The sequence below is a fragment of the Rhodamnia argentea genome, chromosome 4, assembly GCF_020921035.1.
Source record: "Rhodamnia argentea isolate NSW1041297 chromosome 4, ASM2092103v1, whole genome shotgun sequence".
Classification (NCBI taxonomy): domain Eukaryota; kingdom Viridiplantae; phylum Streptophyta; class Magnoliopsida; order Myrtales; family Myrtaceae; genus Rhodamnia; species Rhodamnia argentea.
Window position 1 is genome coordinate 17,605,880 of NC_063153.1, and position 18,215 is coordinate 17,624,094.

Genomic DNA, 18,215 nt, shown 5'->3' on the forward strand with positions numbered 1-18,215 from the left:
GGTCTCGAGTTCGAGCTCTGCGCTGGCCGTTGAAGATTTGATACTGAGCCCCACTCGACACGTTTAGCATGTGAAACCCGCTTCGTCTTGCTTTGTTTTCTCGTGTTGAATGGACAGATTTCTTGTTCTTACCATAGGAAAGAGATCCTCTACATCAAAACAAATGTCCCAAAATCGTCTCACCCAGTCAAAATACGAAACGTGACAAATTGGGCGCTCGACTCTTTCTTCCTCTCTTTCGATCAAGTATTACATGTGAGCAAGAAAAAAGACTAATTCATTATATTGTGGGGCGGTCATCTCCTCTCCTTGTACACTTACAGTTAAGAGGGGTTGGGAATCTAAACAGCCATTAATGCCTTGTCAAACACAGACATCAGTTCTTAATTTAAATTTCCAAACCCTTAATCGTCACGTGCTTTTTCCTACTTTTGTGTGTGTGTGTGTGTTTGTGTTTATTCCCTAAAGAAAACTGTGTGTGTTTATTCTCTAAAGAAATCTTCCATTTCAATAAGACAATCCTAACATTTTTCTTATAGGTTTGCTTATTCCCTAAAGAAAACTTCCAATTTAATTAGACGATCTTAACACGACTACTTATGCTTGTCATGAATCTCATGATTCACTTCGAAGCCTTGAACCGTTCTCTTTCTACAAACTGGCCTATTGGGTCATATTTTTAACAAGAGTTCTTGAGTTGGCTTTGCATAACTTTTACTGAAAAAAGTCAATGGGAATTTTAAGTTAGCACTTCACCATCTTAAAAAGTCTAAGACCGGAGTGCCTATAATTTAGTAGTAGCTTCTACTGGTTGGGAAAAATTGTGCAATAAATCTTAAATCTATTATACTTTTGTCAATTCAATCATAAGCATTTTAATTTTCCCAATTGAGTTATAGACCTTTTAACGTTTTTGCCTATTGAGTTTATCAAAGCCAATTTTTGGCCGGAAATCGCCGACGTGGATGCCAACCGTCCCACGTGAGATAGCCAATGCTGATGGAGATAATTTTACTAATATTTTAACATTCTTTTGAATTATTTATTTATGATTTCGTTTTTCTATTTTTCTTCTTTACTTTTTTTCCTTTTCTTTTTCCCTTCGCTGGCTTCAAGCAAGGGCAGCCCTTCGCTAGATTGGGGCAAGAGCAACCCTCGCTAGTGAAGAGCTCCCCCACCTAAGGTTGGCGACCTCCGTCGGCCATTGACCGAGGCTCGACGATGGCAAGCGGAGGGAAAAAGAAAAGAAAAAGAAGAAAAACACAAGAAAAAAAAAAGGAAAATTAAAATTAAAATTTTCAAAAAAACATATTATTATAATTATCCGCGTTAGTGAGTTCTAGCCACAACGAATGGACTAACTTGACAAAATGCGAAAAAAAAGGTTTAGTGCTCAATTGGCAAAATTAAAAAATTTAGGATTGAAATTAGCAAAAATGCAATAATCTAGTCACTTGGTATCGCCCAAAAGGTCAAAAGCACCGAACCGAAGCGTTCGGTGCTTCTTGCCTCGGAATTTCTGCTCCCATCGTGATCGTATGTTCCACCGTATACGACGACAGTAACCAAGGCTGTCAGTGTTTGTCTGGGCGTATCTCGAGGGAAACAAACAAAACTCAAAAAGCACAATGCCGTGGTCAAACCCCTCTTTGGGACCATATCAGCCCTCGGATCGACCGAGGCCGATCCAACGGTTGGAGGAAGGGCCAGCAGCGAATCAATTGAGAAGAGAGGGGGGTCAACTGTTGCGAGCTTACAAAAATCCCTCCAATAACCTCATGTGATGCCTCTTTGAAGTCAGCTTTCAATTGGTACGTGTGCGCTGTCGCATCCTCAGCAATATTCCTTAATATTTTGTTCGGATTCGCATTCATTCGGCGACGGAATTCCGATGTCTCCTTGATTTTATTTTTTTTTCATTTGTTGTTGTGGAATTAACATTGATTGTTTAATTTCATGTGTGGGGGAGGGTTTCTAGAACCAAGGTGTTTAAGAAATTCGAAGTGATGCCTTTGAATGCAAGCTCCATTATCGCCGAGGGGATGACGTGCTGGCTAGGGTAGTGCTCGTTCGCAACAGGTCAAGTGGGTGGAAAGTCAACTGCCTCGGCGATGATTCATGAAAATGGTTTGGAGCACCTAACTAGTGACAAGTTTAATAGTGCGGAGGACATTTCCTACCTTCACTCGCTGAAGCAATGCTTGAATGTCAAATCTTAGTTTATAAGGTGATAAAGGGAATGACTCCGCTTGAGAAGGACGTGAATGGATTCGCCCGCGTCCGAGTAAACATCGTTCTAGTGTACGCAACAGCGTGGGTGAATTAACAACTCATATGCCATAGCTTGGGAAGGCATTTTAGGCATGTCACTAATCGCGTTGGACATTGGCTTTAGGTTACTAAATCTAGACACGTTAAGGGCGACACAATAAAAGAATTTTGTGCAATTTTTTCCGTAAAAAATGGAGTGCGCATAACTTTGGTAATGTAATCTAAGTCGTGCACTTTTTTTTTTTTTTGTTCGAGGTAGTGCATTGAAACACTCACATAATTTTAACAATTAAAATGATTCGAGCACACTATAGTGGATAGACAATGTAAATTCATCGTTCGAATGGCCTTTTTAAACTTTGAATACTTCATTTTGGCTCCGATTTTTATACATCTGAATTAGTATTTCTATCATTGCTATTTACCAACCAAAGGGATGGGCGGGAGTGAGTAAAAATGTCCATAGACATTCGCAAATAGGGAAATGAGCAACGGAACACATAGATTTGCGGGTCATGTCATCGGGTTCCATTTGCATCCTCTTTTTTCCAAGCTGTGGACCGGTCAACCAACCCCCCCAAAAAATTGTCCGAATTTCCATTCCTATCCTCGAATTTTTTTTTTTTTTTGGTCGGACTATCCTCGAAAATTCAAAGAGCGAGAACTCCACAGTTTTGACTTTGACCAGATTTCCCCGAGATGTTCCACTTTCTGAACCCTGGGGCCCACCATCTTTTTGACCTTATTACTGGTACGGTACTCTCCCTCCTCCTCCCTCTAGAAACCTCACGGCCCATCTCAACCGTCCATCATAGTAACCTCCTTTGACCACAGTGTTTCTCTCTTTGAGCTGTTACCGGGTAAACCGGTCACTCGTTCCCCTTATATCAACCCCCGGAGTCTCGGCCTCTTCTCTGCCATTACTCCTCTCTTCATCCACACGATTTTTCGGTCTCCATGAAAGCTTGAGATTGAGAGCTTCGCCACCGTCGTCACCGCAACCCATCTACCCTCCTCCGCCCTTCTCTCTCGGGCCGTCCGATGGCGATTGAACTGCTTGGCTTCCCCAAGGTGGAGGATCACACGGCGATACAGGAGGCTGCGTCGCAGGGGCTGAAGACCATGGAACACTTGATCGGCCTCCTCTCTCGCCAAAATCACCACCCCAACGTCGCCGATTGCACCGACCTCACCGATCAAACCGTCTCCAAGTTCAGGAAAGTCATTTCCCTCTTGGACCGCACTGGTCACGCCCGGTTCAGGCGCGCGCCCCTTCAATCCGCTTCTTCCAAGTCTGTCCCCGTCGCTTCCCCTATCCCCCCGGTTCTATCTCGGAGCCAAGCTCTTGCGCCTGCGACCATCCTGGCTCCGACGAGCTCGCAACCGTCTCCGGCGGCGAGCTTCCTCCACTCGCAGACCAAGCAGAGTTTGACTCTCGACTTCACAAAGCCAAGCATCTTGGGCCCCAACCCCAAAGGCATTTCCGAGATCGAGTTCACGAAGGACAGCTTCAGCGTGTCCTCGAACTCTTCGTTCATGTCGTCGGCGATTACCGGCGACGGGAGCGTCTCGAACGGAAAGCTGGGGACATCGATGTTCATAGCTCCGGCGTCCGGCCCGGCTTCGTCCGCCGGGAAGCCCCCGATCTCGAGCGTGCCGTACAAGAAGCGGTGCCACGAGCACGACCACTCCGATGACGTCTCGGGCAAGCATTCCGGCTCCGGCAGCGGCAAGTGCCACTGTTCCAAGAGAAGGTACGAAGCTGTTCTATCTCAACTAAGCCCAAGTTCTGCATTAGCTGGCCGATTTCTAGCCCTTATTAAGTTAATTAATAGTAGGAATTCGAAATTGATCTGATTGAAATTAGATCAATTGGGTATGACTGCAAATATTCATATCACGCTCATCTGAGGAAAGCAAAACCGATTCGCCCGAGTTGACTCGGTTCAATTAAAGCGCACTTTTCGTAGTTTCTAGGGGTCAACGAGTGAGTTGGGGAAGGAACAGTTGGCCATATTAATGGAGCTAGTCACCTTTACCCTCACACGGCCAGCACGCGTGACAGAGACAAATAGCATCAAATTCTAGAACGTCAAAGTTTTTATCAGTCGGGTGCGGTTTTAGTCAAATTTGGGTATCCAAGGTTCACGCTTTGCCAAGCAGCAGAATTTTGTCGTGTTATGTTGTGGGATATTTTAGTAAATATAGCAGCGATGGAAAGCAGACCGCAGGGTTGTTGCTTTGCTTCGTTTGTTTGACGTGGATGATAAACGTGGCGGTTTTTGCTTTCCAACAGGAAAAACAGAGTGAAGAAAGTGATGAGAGTGCCGGCGATCAGCAACAAGATGGCGGACATTCCGGCCGACGAGTTCTCGTGGAGGAAGTACGGTCAAAAGCCGATCAAAGGGTCTCCTTACCCACGGTAACTCTCCGTCCTCTGCCCAGCCGTTTGATTTTTCCAATCGCACGGTCCGGGATTTTATGCAGCCATCTCTTTACAACCTTTTTTTACTGTTGTTAATTATGTTGTGGGTCCATACATTCAGGGGTTACTACAAGTGCAGTACGATGAGAGGGTGCCCCGCGAGGAAACACGTGGAGAGGGCCCCCGACGATCCGACGATGCTGATCGTCACGTACGAGGGGGAGCACCGTCACTCCCAGTCCGCGTCGCAGGAGATCGTGCCCGCCGGTGCGATGAACCTGGTGTTCAAGTCAACCTGAAGGGTGGGGGAACAAGGCAAAGTTGGGAGGAGGAGGAGTAGGTTTTCCTTAATTTTTTAGTGGGATTGTAAATTTTTTTTTTTGCAACTTTGTATTAAAGAAACAGAAATTGCACAACATTTTCAAACTTGACTAGCTGCATTCCCCAAATATTTAATTTAATTTAATCTAAAATTCGTTTACTTTTCTGGGTCCGAGAGTTTTGCCTTTTTTTGTCCGCCACTTGCGTGTCGTTTTTAGTGGGGGATGATGAGGACAAGACAAGGGCGATAATCTCTAGGATGTTTAGTCAAAGGTGTGGTTAGTGGGGGAACTTTAATTTTGTATTGTGGTTGAAGACATTTCTAATGAAAGGCGTCAATCTCATGTCATTATTCTAAGCTCAGAATGGTATTTACTATATTGAAGTTGGGAAGCTGTCGACGTCGCGAAACCAAGGGGGGGAGAGAGAGAGAGAGAGAGAGAGTTGGAACCTTGGCCCGGACTCTTGCTCCAGCAAGCATAGCATAATTGGTAAAAACCGATTTGACAAATCGGTCTACTTTGGAATGTATGGTGGATATCGAGGAATTGAAAGACCCTAGTTTCATTAAGATGCGGAACGCTACTATACGACCTTATTGGACGGTAGACATTCGAAGATGGCATAGAATTTATCTTTTCCACCATCATCTCATAAGTTGAAAGTTGAAAGAAAATATTTTTCTTTAATTCATTCTAAGAATATCCTCGGATTTAACATCCTAGAGTTTAGACGAAACAGTTCAAGAGCTTTATTCAGGTTTAACACAAGATTTCTTTCACTTTTTGTCATGGGTGTTAATTGAATAAGGTCCGAAAATAAGAAAATTCGAGATACAAGAAAAAAGATGGCATTTTTACCCTAGGTAAAAGAAAATTTGACCAAAAAGTAAAAACGAAATACTTCTCCTTGCCTATATACCTACTCGACCGCACGGGTTTGACAAAGGCTGGAACAAAAATTTCATCTTTTCATCTTATAAGATCCACAAATGCTGTTGTTGTCAATCAAGAAATCTATAAAATTAGATGAGGGGAGGGTTTTGGGGTTGGACACGTCTCCCTCTCTCAAGCCCTCCTCTCATTCAATCCCTTCTTGTGGTTTATATTTTCTATATATTTCGAACAACAATCTAAACTGTGTTCGCTTGAGTGGATTTTTTTTTTCATGGATTAATTTTCTTGGATTTTTTTTTTTTGCCCGTTTGATTTGCTAAAGATGACTATTCAATGGAAAACCATTTACGGTCAATAAAAATATACGTACTTACATTTAAGAAAATGAATTCCTTAACTTGGAAAATAGAGGAGAATGCTTTTTGAAAAATGATTTCTCGAAAAGACAATTTGTATGCTTAGCTTTGCTCGGTATCAAACCAAAAAATTACTGCCACAAGAAAAATGATACTTAAAAAACATATGTATATTTTAAGGATTTCGGAGGGACTTTAGATGTTAAAAGTTGTTACCCTTCGACGACTTGAAGTGTTTGTACAAACCTCTCTTCTAGAGCTAAACTTCATGAGAAAGGAAAATGCTTTTTGAGGAACTATTTTCCCCTTACTTTACTGGTCATGTTTTCATTTTATTTCTCCTCCATTCTTCGTTTCATTTTAATTCATTTTCCCCAACAAGCCTCTCTTATAAAACAGTCGAGTTGTATTAATAAAACAAGCCGCGGAATCATTTACATGGACTTCGCAGAACAATTGCTACAAACAACAAACCAAGATAGCAACTGGACACCACACTTAGCCTACCATTCTCCACCTTCTACAAGTTTCTCTACATTGATCCTGGAAATTGGAACTACAAGTTTTGCAACCTGAGTTCTAGGAAAAACAGAACTGGTAGAAACCATGACATCCTACCCATGCAGCTTCTCATTCTTCGCAAAGCAGAACATTGATAAATGGCAGCATACCAAGCTATCGGAAAGATTTTACCAGCAATAGCACTCCAATACCGATTGAAAACCGTGTTTGGGAAAGTTGGAAGAAAACCAAACCGTCTTATGCCGATAAACTTTTCTGACTGAGGCTTGAATCTTACTCCATGCACTTTGTACAGTGAATTGCCCTGAAGAAGCAGCAGTCCATATGATCTTATCCGCCTGCTCTATGTTAGGGGTAACGACTCCCCACAATGCCGCTTGAATTTGAACCAATGCTTCTGATCTAGCAGTTGTCCAATGCCATGAGCCATTCTATGTCATCCAGCCACCTTGGCATCGCGAGGAAGGCCTGTATCATAAACCACTTAATAGGAAAATTTGTCGATTCTAGGGATCCATCCATAAAAAGATCTTCCCAACATCCCCAGTGGCAATAACATACTGAACTAAGGGCTCGAATTCACTCCTTAACTTTAGAAGTTTTCTCCAAATATAAGAGCAGAAGAAGTTAACTGCCAAAAAGGTTGCTGCTTTATCAGGTAACTCCTCACCCAAGCTATCCACAAAGAGCCAGAGTTTAACAAGGCTAAATAAACTTCATGAGTGCAGCCTCGTTTCATTGATAGACTTTCTTTAAACCCAAACCACCTTCTTATTTTTCATTTTTGACAAACATACATCAGTTCATTTAACCCTGACTCCCTTGGCCTTTCCATCAGAACCAGTCCGCAAGAAGGCATTACAACAACTGTATATCTTCTTTGACAAAACAAAAACACTGCACCAGCATGAAAATAGCATTGTAAAGCTTAAGTCCACCAGCAAAAGACAGGATGTCTGGCACTCCACCTCCACACCCCACTTAACATTCTCCCTGTCAGAGGCTTGTGGTGTTTCTCAGAATAGGCAACTAGGGGAAGTCCACATACTTTTCAGGCAAACTTCCCATCTTGAATTCAGTAAGCTGAGCTATTTCAGCAACTTGAGGACCAATAAATAACTTGTGAAATTCCCTTTTTTCCAGCAAGTGATCTAGGTTTATTTTATTCATTTTGTCCGCCGCATTGCAAGGGGAGCTAACTAGTATATATTAGTTTTGAGTATAGGCGAGCTGATGATGGTCCTATCTGGCCAACCTTTTCGCATAAAACACTTCTCAAAATCACCAAATAATCCTTTGGAAGTCGGGCAGTCAAGCGGTCCAGTTGCCAATATAACTTTTTCATGAATTTCGCTGCTGGGGTGAAATGGTGGTGTTGGTGGGATCATCTCAGAGGAAGGCGAACACAAAGAGAGGTGTTAGAACATATAGGCTTATATTTCAAACTTTCGTCTCATATAGGAAGAGTACTAAACTACTTTTCACCTCTTCCAAAGCTTATTTAAAGGCCTCTCTTGTACATTGTTACATACACTATTCACAGAGAACAAATACCATTCTTTTTTATCATGATGTCGGAACGAAGTTCTAGCTCATTGTCTTAATTTTATCCAATTTATGACAGTCGCAGAGAATACTTTCGGAACAAAGCTCTGATACCATGATAATAAAGAAAGAATAAGAGAGAATGATATTTTTTTTTTTGTTCTTTAATGAATGGTATATGTAACAATGTACAAGAGAAGTCTTTATATAAGCTTCGAAGAGGTGAAGAATAGTTTAGTACTCTTTCTATGTGGGACAAAAGGTTCAAATATGAGCCTATATGTTCTAACAAGAGGAATGATGTTCCTTGCTTTTGCTTGGAGAAGTTGAAGAGGAGAAGAGAAGAGAAGAGAAGAAGAGAAGGGGGGTTTGCTTGGCTTCTTTGGAGGACTCTCTTTTCCCAACAACAAGAAGATGGAGGAGGAGGAGGAGGAGGGGCTTTAGCTACGGTTGCAGCCAATCCCAAGTCCAAGGCCCATCTAAACAGCGTCAGTTGAAGCTGCGTCATGGCCCAAAATGGTAGGCCGAATTCACTTTCCAGGGCTCGCGCAGCTGAAGATGGCATCACCTGTTTCTCTTCTTTCCCCCTGTCGTTTCAGCTTCTTCTTCCCTGCGCCTCGCCGTATCGGATTCGCCATCACTACCCGGAGTCGACTCCGCTGGAGCTCCATGAGTCAGGCTTCGCCGGACTCCGTCGCCGAGGATGTGATGGTGCAGTACTTGGTGCTCAGGAGGGACCTCATCGACACGTGGCCACTGGGGAGCGTGGTGACCCAGGGCTGTCATGCCTCCGTCGCCGCCATCTGGTCTCACCGGGACGACCCCCTCACTCTCCAGTACTGCAGCCCCGATAATATCGATTCCATGCACAAGGTTTTTGATCTCTTCTCTCCTTTAGCCTTTCGTATTTCCCGTATGATTCGCTCTCTCTCTCTCTCTGCGCAAAAATTGCGACTACTCATTGATGGTGATCATGAGTTTCGAGAACGAATGGAAAGCTCACAACTTTTCAAGACACAAAAGTGATGATTGATCCCAAATTAGTTATTTTGTTTAGTCCCCATGCCTGAATTTAAGCAACAAGAATTATTTTTTATCATCGTGTCGTGACTACACAGACCAATCACCAATGTGATGCTGATCTTCTCAGCTGTGATGATGCCTATTCGGTTCATTATCTTACTAAATGGGAGCTGTCCTGTTCGAGGAATTAGGCCTTCTGCTTTGCTTGTCATTGTTTTGAAGCTCAATTTATTGTTGTCTGTCAAGTTAGCTGTTACTGATGACTGGAAGAAGCACCAACTGTTTGATAGAAAGCTTCTCCACCTAAGTTGTCTTTATAGGTTTCTGCAGTACAAGGAATGGCATTCAAGCAAAAACTCCTGTTCCCTTCCTCCCTCCCTCCTCCACACCCCCACACCCCCCCCCCCCCCACCTCTAAGTTGTGCGATTGCTTCTACTTGTAGGTTACTCTTGAGGTAAAGGGAGAACCCCAGATCTTGAATTTGGCAGAAAAGCTCAAAGCTGGTGACATTGCGCATAAGCTTTGGATAGAACAACCTGAGAACATCCCTACCTGCCTTGCCACAAAGCCTTACCCCAAATCTGTCATATCTTCATACTTTAAGAAGTTGAAGCTTTGCAAGTGAGTGGGAGTTACATTTTCTCGATGCCTGACAGATTATTTCGTTTCTCTTCTTAAGCAAATTTTTGGGGGACATCAAGACATTTCCGTAATGGACCGCTGAGAATCTTGTTACTTGGTCCCCATTAAGATCAGTGTTTGTACTTTAGGTGGAACATGAAGACATTCATCTGATAACTACGTGCAAAGGATTTGTAACCTGTACATCTTGTCTGCATCATTGTGAGATGTTTATATCCCCTCTATTGTGTCGTGCAATTTATTACCAGAAGAACCGCCATTTTCTTTCGCGCTGTCTATCGGTGCTTCTACACACCGGCTACTTCAGCCTTGGAGATCTCTCTAGCCTTCATGGTCATTCGTTTGTTTAACAGGACTAACCGAGCGGAAAGCACAACCTGCATTGTCTCCGCCTTATAGATGCCACATTGATGTGTTCTAGCTTTCTCGACATCACCCTCCCATAATCATCACTTGACATACCAACACCAAGCAAATCATTTCCTGTGCTTGCATTTCTAGGCTATGTTTTGCCTTTATGGATGCCGAGATGCGATAGCCAGAACCATAAATGTTGTTGTCAAGATTACCAGTAATGCATGTGTTGGAGAGTTCTCGTCGGTGAACCGGGATTATACCGCGTATATCAATACTTTGATATCTAATATGAATTTATTTATCTACTATTGCTGCTCTATACGTTCAAGCAGTCAGCAGAGAACATATGTGCGCACATTGAGTTATTCTCTGTTTTGTGTGCTCGTGGGAATCCGGGGCTGGTGCCGTAATAGAAGGAAGAACTGTATGGGATGTGTATTGCTTGACATGTGGTTCGCTCTGCTTGTACAGAGTAGAAAAGAAGAAAGAAAACAGGGAGGTACCACTACCCACCTGGCTTTTAAATTATTGATCGCGAGTACCAACGCCCAATTGGATCAGTTTAGAATCTTGGGTTCAGGCATAAAGCACCTGACAATCACAAGGAGACAAATGCTGAAAAGCTTTCGGCGCAGCCACCACTTGCCACTCCACCCAAAACTTCCCGTCTTTGCCGAGCCTCACCCGCCCGACCCCGACCTGGAGCCCGCTCCCCACCACGTAGATCACCCCTCCCTCCTCCTCCTCCTCCTCCACCGCGCTCGCAGCGAAAGGCTTGTGGACCTCCTCGCAGGGGAACCTATCCCCTCCCACGTACCTCCACGTGTCCTCATCGGGGTCGTACACCTTCAGTTGATGGTCCCCGTGCTCCGATATCACGAACATCCTCTCTCCGACCACCACGCTCATCCCCGTCCACCCTTCCCTCATCCCAGCCCCCATCTCCCGCCACGTGTCCCCCTCCGCGTCGTACGCCGCCCCCCTCGGTGTGAACATGAACGGCCACATCCACCCCTCCGTCACGTACATCCTCCCCCCCACCACCGCCGAGTCGTACCTCACCATCCCGTTCCCTCCCATCCCCGCCGCCTCCCGCCACGCGTCCTCCCTCGGGTCGTAGCACTCCACGGCCCCCGTCGAGCTGGACAGGTCGGGACCGCTCCCGCCGGCGACCACGATCCTCCCGCCGGCTCCGCCGACAACCCCGGCTGCGAAGAACGCCCGCGGGGTCCGCATCGGGGACAGGTCGGACCACTGGTTGGTGGAGGCCTGGTAGACGACGGCAGTCCGCATGGGAGACTTGGTGTCGGAGCACATGCCGCCGAGGACGAATAGCTTGCCCTGGCGGGGTATGGAAGCGCAGGCGAAGGCGGGTGGGCAGGCGGACTTGGGGCAGGGCATGGTGGGGAGGACGAACCAGCGCCCGGAGCGGGGGTCGAGGGCTTGCCATTGGATCCTGGAGGTGGACTTGTGGAAGGCGAAGACGAAGAGGTAAGGGAGGGAGAGGGAGAGGGATGTCTTGGAGAGGAGGAAGGTGGGATCTTGGAGGACTCTGTTCCAGGAAGAAGACACGGAGCGAGCCAGAGCTTGATATGGGTAGGGTAGGTGAAGAAGGCACAGCTCTGCTATGTCATCGGGTAGTCCCGGGATGAGAAGCTTGGGAGGTGGGGAACTCGCAGCTGGTTGGTGTGGCCTGGGAATTGGCATTCTTGAAGAGGAAAACAGAGAGTGAATGAGAAGGAGAAACAAGTAGGTGATAGTTTTGTAGCTGAGGATGAGTGGGTTGTTCAAAAGGTCTTTGGAATTGTTTAGTGGGTTTGTTTGTATTGTGGGGTATACGGATCTAGAAGCCGGAATTTTGGGGGAAGAGAGACTGAATGATTCGCTGGAGAAAAGGAGCGGAGCAGAGCAGGTTGTGATTCGAGGAATTTGAGGAGCCGTAAAGTAAAGCGACGTCTCCGGATACCTGCGACAATCTGAAACAACAAAAGACTCGGGAAGAAGACACCAGGCAATCTCAGGCCAAACCCAGAAAAGCAGGAGGTGGAGGAGGGCCAGAGGAAGATCGATCTGATCTGATCTGATCAGTGTGTGGGTGGGGGCTGGAAAAGTAAAATCCAATTGGAGACGGAATGTGTTTCCACCTTTAATAATTGAAAGTAGGAGGAGGGGCCGTCCGAGAAAATATTGCATACAGACTTGGTAAGTCTGACGTGGTCCGGCGCACCATTCAGAGTACGACACGTGGCAATTGTGAGGCCGCTTCTCAGAAAAATTGAAACGAGCGGACGTTTCTTTCTCCACTGTCACAAAAAAAGCCAACTCTTTTGGATGTGCGACACGTGTACAAAGCGGGCCCACCCGTCAGCCCACATTTTGAACTCTCGCTGGCGGTCTCTCTTTTCCTCCCCCGTCACTCATGAGACGCACTCTCTGCCCTCCCTCGGTCTCTCTTCACTATTCACTCTCCGCTCTCTCTCCAACCCTCCCAAACACGCGATTCTGCTCTGCTCTCTCCGTCACTCTTGAATCGTGATCGAGAAACCCTACTATGCTCTCTCTCTACTCATCTCATGCCTAGCGACTATTCCCTGCTCTCTCTCCCTCCCTCCCTCTCGACGACACGCGATTCCACTCTGCTCTCTCCGTCACTCCCGAATCGCTATCGAGAAACCCTACTCTGCTCTCTCTCCTCATCTCATGCCCAGCGACTACTCCCCGCTCTCTCTCCCTCCAAAATCAACTCCCGACCTAGCAGAGACAACTGCGGTCCGTCGAAAGCCGAACGATCGGCCGGGGAAGAAGGAGAGGGTGAAGTGCAACTGGGACGACACCATCGGCGACCTCAAGAAGCTCATCGCCGCCTAGACCGGCAACTGGGCCAACAAGACCCGTCCGCTCCAAGCCCGACTTGTTCGGATTCTACTTTCTGCTTGCTATCGTTGGAGCCACAAGTACGTGCCCGAAAGATTGCTCTGTCTGTGTCTACATTATGGTTATATGGGGAATTTCCTTTTGGTTTAGGTGCATTTATTTGGATTTTAGTTGTTGTTCAAGGTAGACACGGAAGACTTTTATTTCTGCTGTACATGGAGTGCAGAGCTTGCAAAAGAGCGAATGGAGGCTTTTAATTAGGCCGATGCGAGGGCCCTTTGTTTTATTTGCTATGGTTGAATTTTCTTTGATGATTCTGATGTTTAGATGTTCCTTTTACTTGAGAAAAGAGAAACCTTTTTGCTTGAAGCGAAAAATTAGCACCCGAATGGTTCTAGTCAAAGAAGGTGACTGTGGTGATTGATGATGATAATCATAGATTATAAATGCTTGGTGTTCATTAGCACCCATCAGAAATATGATTTTGGCCAAATTAGAAATGCTTAGTTTGCGCAACTAGTGGCGTAGCTTTTGCCAAATGATTGGTTAATCATGAAGTATCCCATGTCCGTCCGTGTTTATCTATGTGTGTACCTATCTAAATGGACGCAATTGTGTGTGTTACGTATATGTATGCATATGCATTAGAAAACTTAAGCAACACCTCTGATGAAGTGATGATGTAAGTGATGGTGTACACTAATCTATATTCGGCTATGTGCTTTGCATTTTGATTTTTGAGCTAACATGAGTTTACTTTTCGAATGTTGAGCTTCTAGCCCGCTTCATCATCTAATACAAGTATTCAGTACTTAAGTGTTCTCCCCAATCCCCGTTGTTAACCAATGAATTTCAGTTTTTTCCTTTCTTTTCTCATGCCGATTTACTCCTCTTTGGGTAATTGCAGTAGTTGGCTACACCATTAGTGCGTGGACTTATATTTTTGTTTTCGGTACTTTTTATTGTAAAGTTCTAATTAAATCTGAACAATGTTGGCTTGGACCAAATCTCTGTGCATCTTATAGGTTTTCATTATTGTAGGATGCAAAAGCGGTATTAGCTCGCTCCTCGATCGAAGCCGGTGAGAGTTTTGTAAAGACCATTGTTTTGATTAGGGAAACAAAGCCATTTACCCTCTACAACATGCTTGCATCCGAAATTTCTACCACCGTTTTTAGTTGACTTTGAATTTACGAAATTGGGGTATCTTTATTTTATTTTTTTGTTAGATGTGAAATAACTCATATGTGTGTTGTGATATATTGGTCATCGGAACAATTGTTCCGTGCCTTTATTAGATCTAAAATAACACATGTTCTTAGTTCTGCTAATTGAGTTAATAATCATCATGATTTAGGGTAATTTGTTTGATAGATGTATGTTTCTGCCGGCGCTATCATAGATTGCATAGTCATTGCAATTTTTCTTATTTGGAGTGAAAGGTGTTGCCTGTGTTATACCGAATTGGTTGGGACTTTGGGCTGGCAATAAAATCAATATGCTCTGCATCGTTCCTACGCAGAGTAGGGTTTCTCGATCGCGATTCGGGAGTGACGGAGAGAGCAAAGCGGAATCACGTGTCGTCGAGAGGTAGGGAGGGAGAGAGAGCAGGGAGTAGTCGATGGGCATGAGATGAGCAGAGAGAGAGAGAGAGAGAGAGAGAGAGCAGAGTAGGGTTTCTCGATCGCGATTCAAGAGTGACGGAGAGAACAGAGCAGAATCGCGTTTTTGGGAGGGAGGGAGAGGGAGAGAGCGGAGAGTGAATAGTGAAGAGAGATTGAGGGAGGGCAGAGAGCGCGTCTCATGAGTGAGGCGGGAGGAAAAGAGAGACTGCGAGTGAGAGTTCAAAATTTGGGCTGACGGGTGGGCCCGCTTCGGACACGTGTTGCACATCCGAAAGAGTTGGCTTTTTTTTGTGACAGTGGAGAGAGAAACGCTCGTTCGTTTCAATTTTTCTGAGAAGTGGCCCCCATAATTGCCACGTGTCGCACTCTGAATGGTGAGCTGGACCAGACTTTACTTACCAAGTCTGTATGCAATATTTTCTCCGTCTGGTCCATTTGTTGCGAAAGGCCTCTTCCTTTTTCTCGGATGGAGGGTGGGCCAACAACAACAAAAAAATACTAGTCAAAGGCGCAACTTCAACCAGACTAACTCACCATGTTAAAAAAATATATTATTAATTGGACATAAGTAAGTCCACATGTTAAGTTGTTGAGTAATGTGTGGTCAGTTCAATTACACTTTTATCGATGTTCTTGTGGGGGCCAAAAACTCATACGGAGCAGTATGTTGTGGCCATGGTGATTGGTGAAACATGGGCCTTGAAAACACGAGCGTTCCATCCTCTGGGCGGATGACATGTACCCAAAAGTTAGTTGGGACTTCCCCCAAAGAATTTTAGTATCTTGTTAGAGAACAAGTCAAGTATGTGGTCGATCTATAAACAAGGTAAAAAACTACGAGGGTTCTTTTCTGATAACGATGAGATTTCACCAGCCGTTTATGGCCCCGGTAAATGAGACTCGAAACTTGCTTGAACATGCAGCAAAGCTCATACTGTCTGGCTGGCGTTACCAATATGTCAAGACTTGGCTCCCAAGGAAGAGGCCTCACGTCACTCGCGTGACGTCAATGTTGTTCGTCAGGTTGACGGCTTTTTTAAGTCCAAGAACGCTGTTACCATTGCTGACACGCAACCAAGTAAAGAAGCGAGTGTCTTGCTGGGCAATTCTCATCTCGGGTCGATTGGTCTCTCAGCCCTATAAATACCCCTGTGACACATGCTCTCCCCTATGACTCAATTCTCTTCTTTTGCTGCATAAACTTCGACTCATTCCCAGTTTTGCTCTTACTCGAAGGAGGAAGGAACGTATAATGGATACATCATCATCATCATCATCATCATCATCATCATATTCGTTCAAGTGGCGGGTTCTACGAAGGAACTTGAAGAGTGCGGTGAAGAAGATAAAGGACATGCTAATTTGCAGATGGAAAAGAATAACCAATTCAGTTGGTAGCGGTGCTCATAGAAGGCGTTGGTGGTGGCGCAGTCGTACTTCACTGGGCTTGCGACACCACATTGAAGAGGCAGATTGGAATGAGAGTAGTTCAGAGCCAGATGGAGCACTGGAACGCGTAAAGGTGGTATCTTTGCGTTGTGATGGTATCAGTCATAATGATGCATATGAATATGACTGCGAAGAGGATGACATCAATGGGAGGGCGGAGACTTTTATCGCGAATTTCCGGCGTCGACTTCAGATGGAAAGGCAGGTTTCTTTGGAGCTACGCTACTACTCACGACGGAATAGTTTCTGTTAAGTTGGAAAGACAGGACTGGTTTTGTGCTCTTCTTTAATTTTATGGTTTCTCTGCATATTCGGGTCTCAACGTTTTGATAATCAGCATCAAGTTCTGAGTTTGGAGCATCCTGTAGAGAGATGCCACAAATGAAGCTACTCTGGCTGCGTTGATGTATGTATTGAATGAAGATACAGAGCAATATTCGCGTCAAACAAGCTATTGATAGTGTCACTTTAAAGGCAGATCTCCTACACTTTCACAACGTTGTTCTTCCAGAATTAAGAAAATCTGTCCTTCCAGTGGAAGCGCTATTATAGGAAAAGCGACATCACGCTGCGCTCCACAACAGTGTCAAATCATTAATAAGGTTGAATCGAATACTTTGAAGTCTGCATCCAAAGCCCAGCTGACTTATTTGCCTAAGGGCCAAAGCTGTATTAAAAAAATCAAGAGATACTCCAAAAGATTGATGATCTAAACATGATACTAGGAAACATACGTTTTTCGTTTTCGCCACCATTGCCAAATCTTCTTTGTTTCAAAAGAATCTTAACAAGGAAGCAACATAACTACATATTCAGATTCAGATTCAGAAAAAAAAAAAAACTCATTGTTACTGATAATTCGGCCTTGCGTCGCCTGTTTTATCTGTTTAAAGTTTGCTTTGTTCAGTAAACTGTAAACACAAGATTAAGATGCTCTCAGCTGGCACTCATTTTTTTTCCATGAACTTCGGCTCATCCTAAGGCCCATCAGAAAGCTAAGGTTAAAAAAAAAAAAAAACAAAACAAGCAAAAAACTAAAAGCTTCACTTTGAAGGGGGTAGGAAAAACAGAAAGGTCAGAAGAAGGCCCTTGAAGAATTAAGTGAATAAGGCAAAAATCAATAAAACTAACGGATATTTGTCATCATAGGAACATCCAAATTCATGTGTTTCTGGTTTTGAAAAATAAAAACGAACATACTTCACTTCACTGGAACCTGAGTAGTTCAGAATCAGATCTAGCAATTCAGTGAAAAACTTACAGATATGTTAGCTTTCTCTTATACTGATTGCCCCGGCAGTTATGAAATCCAGAGGAGGGCAGATACTCTTATTGCAAAAATTTCGGGGTGGTCGACTTGGCATGAAAAGATAGGCTTCTTTGGAGCTATTTTTAGTACCTTCCAAGGAACCGCATTTAACGTGCTAGTCTATAAGCACACATACCGGGATGTTTCTTTATGCGTGTTTTGACTTTAGATGAGAAGTTAAAAGAAACGTTGGCATTGTCAATCAAATGCGATGATACCATGGAATAACAGTGAAAGGAGCTCACTAGTCGGAAATGCGTTTTGTTTCATTGTTAATGTATCATAGAGAAATCGTCTTCAAGGGACATTCAGGGCATCTCCAAATGTTTGCCTCCTTGAGTGATCTGAGTATGCTCTGGAAGTCATAATATCTCCTCATTGCACTGCAATCGCATAATCGTCCGGGGAATGAGACCCTTGAGAGTGGCCTCAAAAAGATTATCTTTGTCATGATTTGAAGCCATGACCACACTTTTTTGTGGTGTAGTATGGTGTTTCGGTTTAACCGTCTGAATAAACCGAAGAGCAACTTAACCGGTGCTCAATGGCACTTGTTGACAAGCAACTAAGTTGGATGGATGTGAAATGCCAAGCCAAAA

At 44.5% G+C, this 18,215-nt stretch overlaps 3 protein-coding genes across 3 annotated transcripts; 2 read left to right on the top strand and 1 right to left on the bottom strand.

Moving 5' to 3' along the window:
- The first annotated feature begins 3,179 nt into the window (after positions 1-3,179).
- Positions 3,180-5,370, top strand: LOC115750998 (probable WRKY transcription factor 17). Its single transcript, XM_030688645.2, has 3 exons — positions 3,180-4,025; positions 4,568-4,693; positions 4,818-5,370. The coding sequence occupies exons 1-3, from the start codon at positions 3,313-3,315 to the stop codon at positions 4,993-4,995; spliced, it is 1,017 nt and encodes a 338-aa protein (XP_030544505.2). The 5' UTR covers positions 3,180-3,312; the 3' UTR covers positions 4,996-5,370.
- Positions 5,371-8,809: 3,439 nt separating this feature from the next.
- On the top strand, positions 8,810-10,265 carry LOC115750999 (putative peptidyl-tRNA hydrolase PTRHD1). Its single transcript, XM_030688646.2, has 2 exons — positions 8,810-9,209; positions 9,803-10,265. Exons 1-2 carry the CDS (start codon positions 8,853-8,855, stop codon positions 9,983-9,985), a joined length of 540 nt encoding a protein of 179 aa, XP_030544506.1. The 5' UTR covers positions 8,810-8,852; the 3' UTR covers positions 9,986-10,265.
- Positions 10,266-10,907: 642 nt separating this feature from the next.
- LOC115750997 (F-box protein AFR) lies at positions 10,908-12,483 on the bottom strand. The gene has a single exon (XM_030688644.2). It carries the CDS (start codon positions 12,064-12,066, stop codon positions 10,936-10,938), a length of 1,131 nt encoding a protein of 376 aa, XP_030544504.1. The 5' UTR covers positions 12,067-12,483; the 3' UTR covers positions 10,908-10,935.
- Between the last annotated feature and the right edge of the window lie 5,732 nt (positions 12,484-18,215).

Excerpts from the sequence above, each read along its gene's own strand:
- LOC115750998 (XM_030688645.2), top strand. The coding sequence starts at position 3,313 with ATGGCGATTGAACTGCTTGGCTTCCCCAAGGTGGAGGATCACACGGCG. Across the intron at positions 4,026-4,567 it reads TGCCACTGTTCCAAGAGAAG|GAAAAACAGAGTGAAGAAAG; the intron begins GTACGAAGCTGT and ends GCTTTCCAACAG. Across the intron at positions 4,694-4,817 it reads AAAGGGTCTCCTTACCCACG|GGGTTACTACAAGTGCAGTA; the intron begins GTAACTCTCCGT and ends CCATACATTCAG.
- LOC115750999 (XM_030688646.2), top strand. The coding sequence starts at position 8,853 with ATGGTAGGCCGAATTCACTTTCCAGGGCTCGCGCAGCTGAAGATGGCA. Across the intron at positions 9,210-9,802 it reads ATATCGATTCCATGCACAAG|GTTACTCTTGAGGTAAAGGG; the intron begins GTTTTTGATCTC and ends TTCTACTTGTAG.
- LOC115750997 (XM_030688644.2), bottom strand. The coding sequence starts at position 12,066 with ATGCCAATTCCCAGGCCACACCAACCAGCTGCGAGTTCCCCACCTCCC.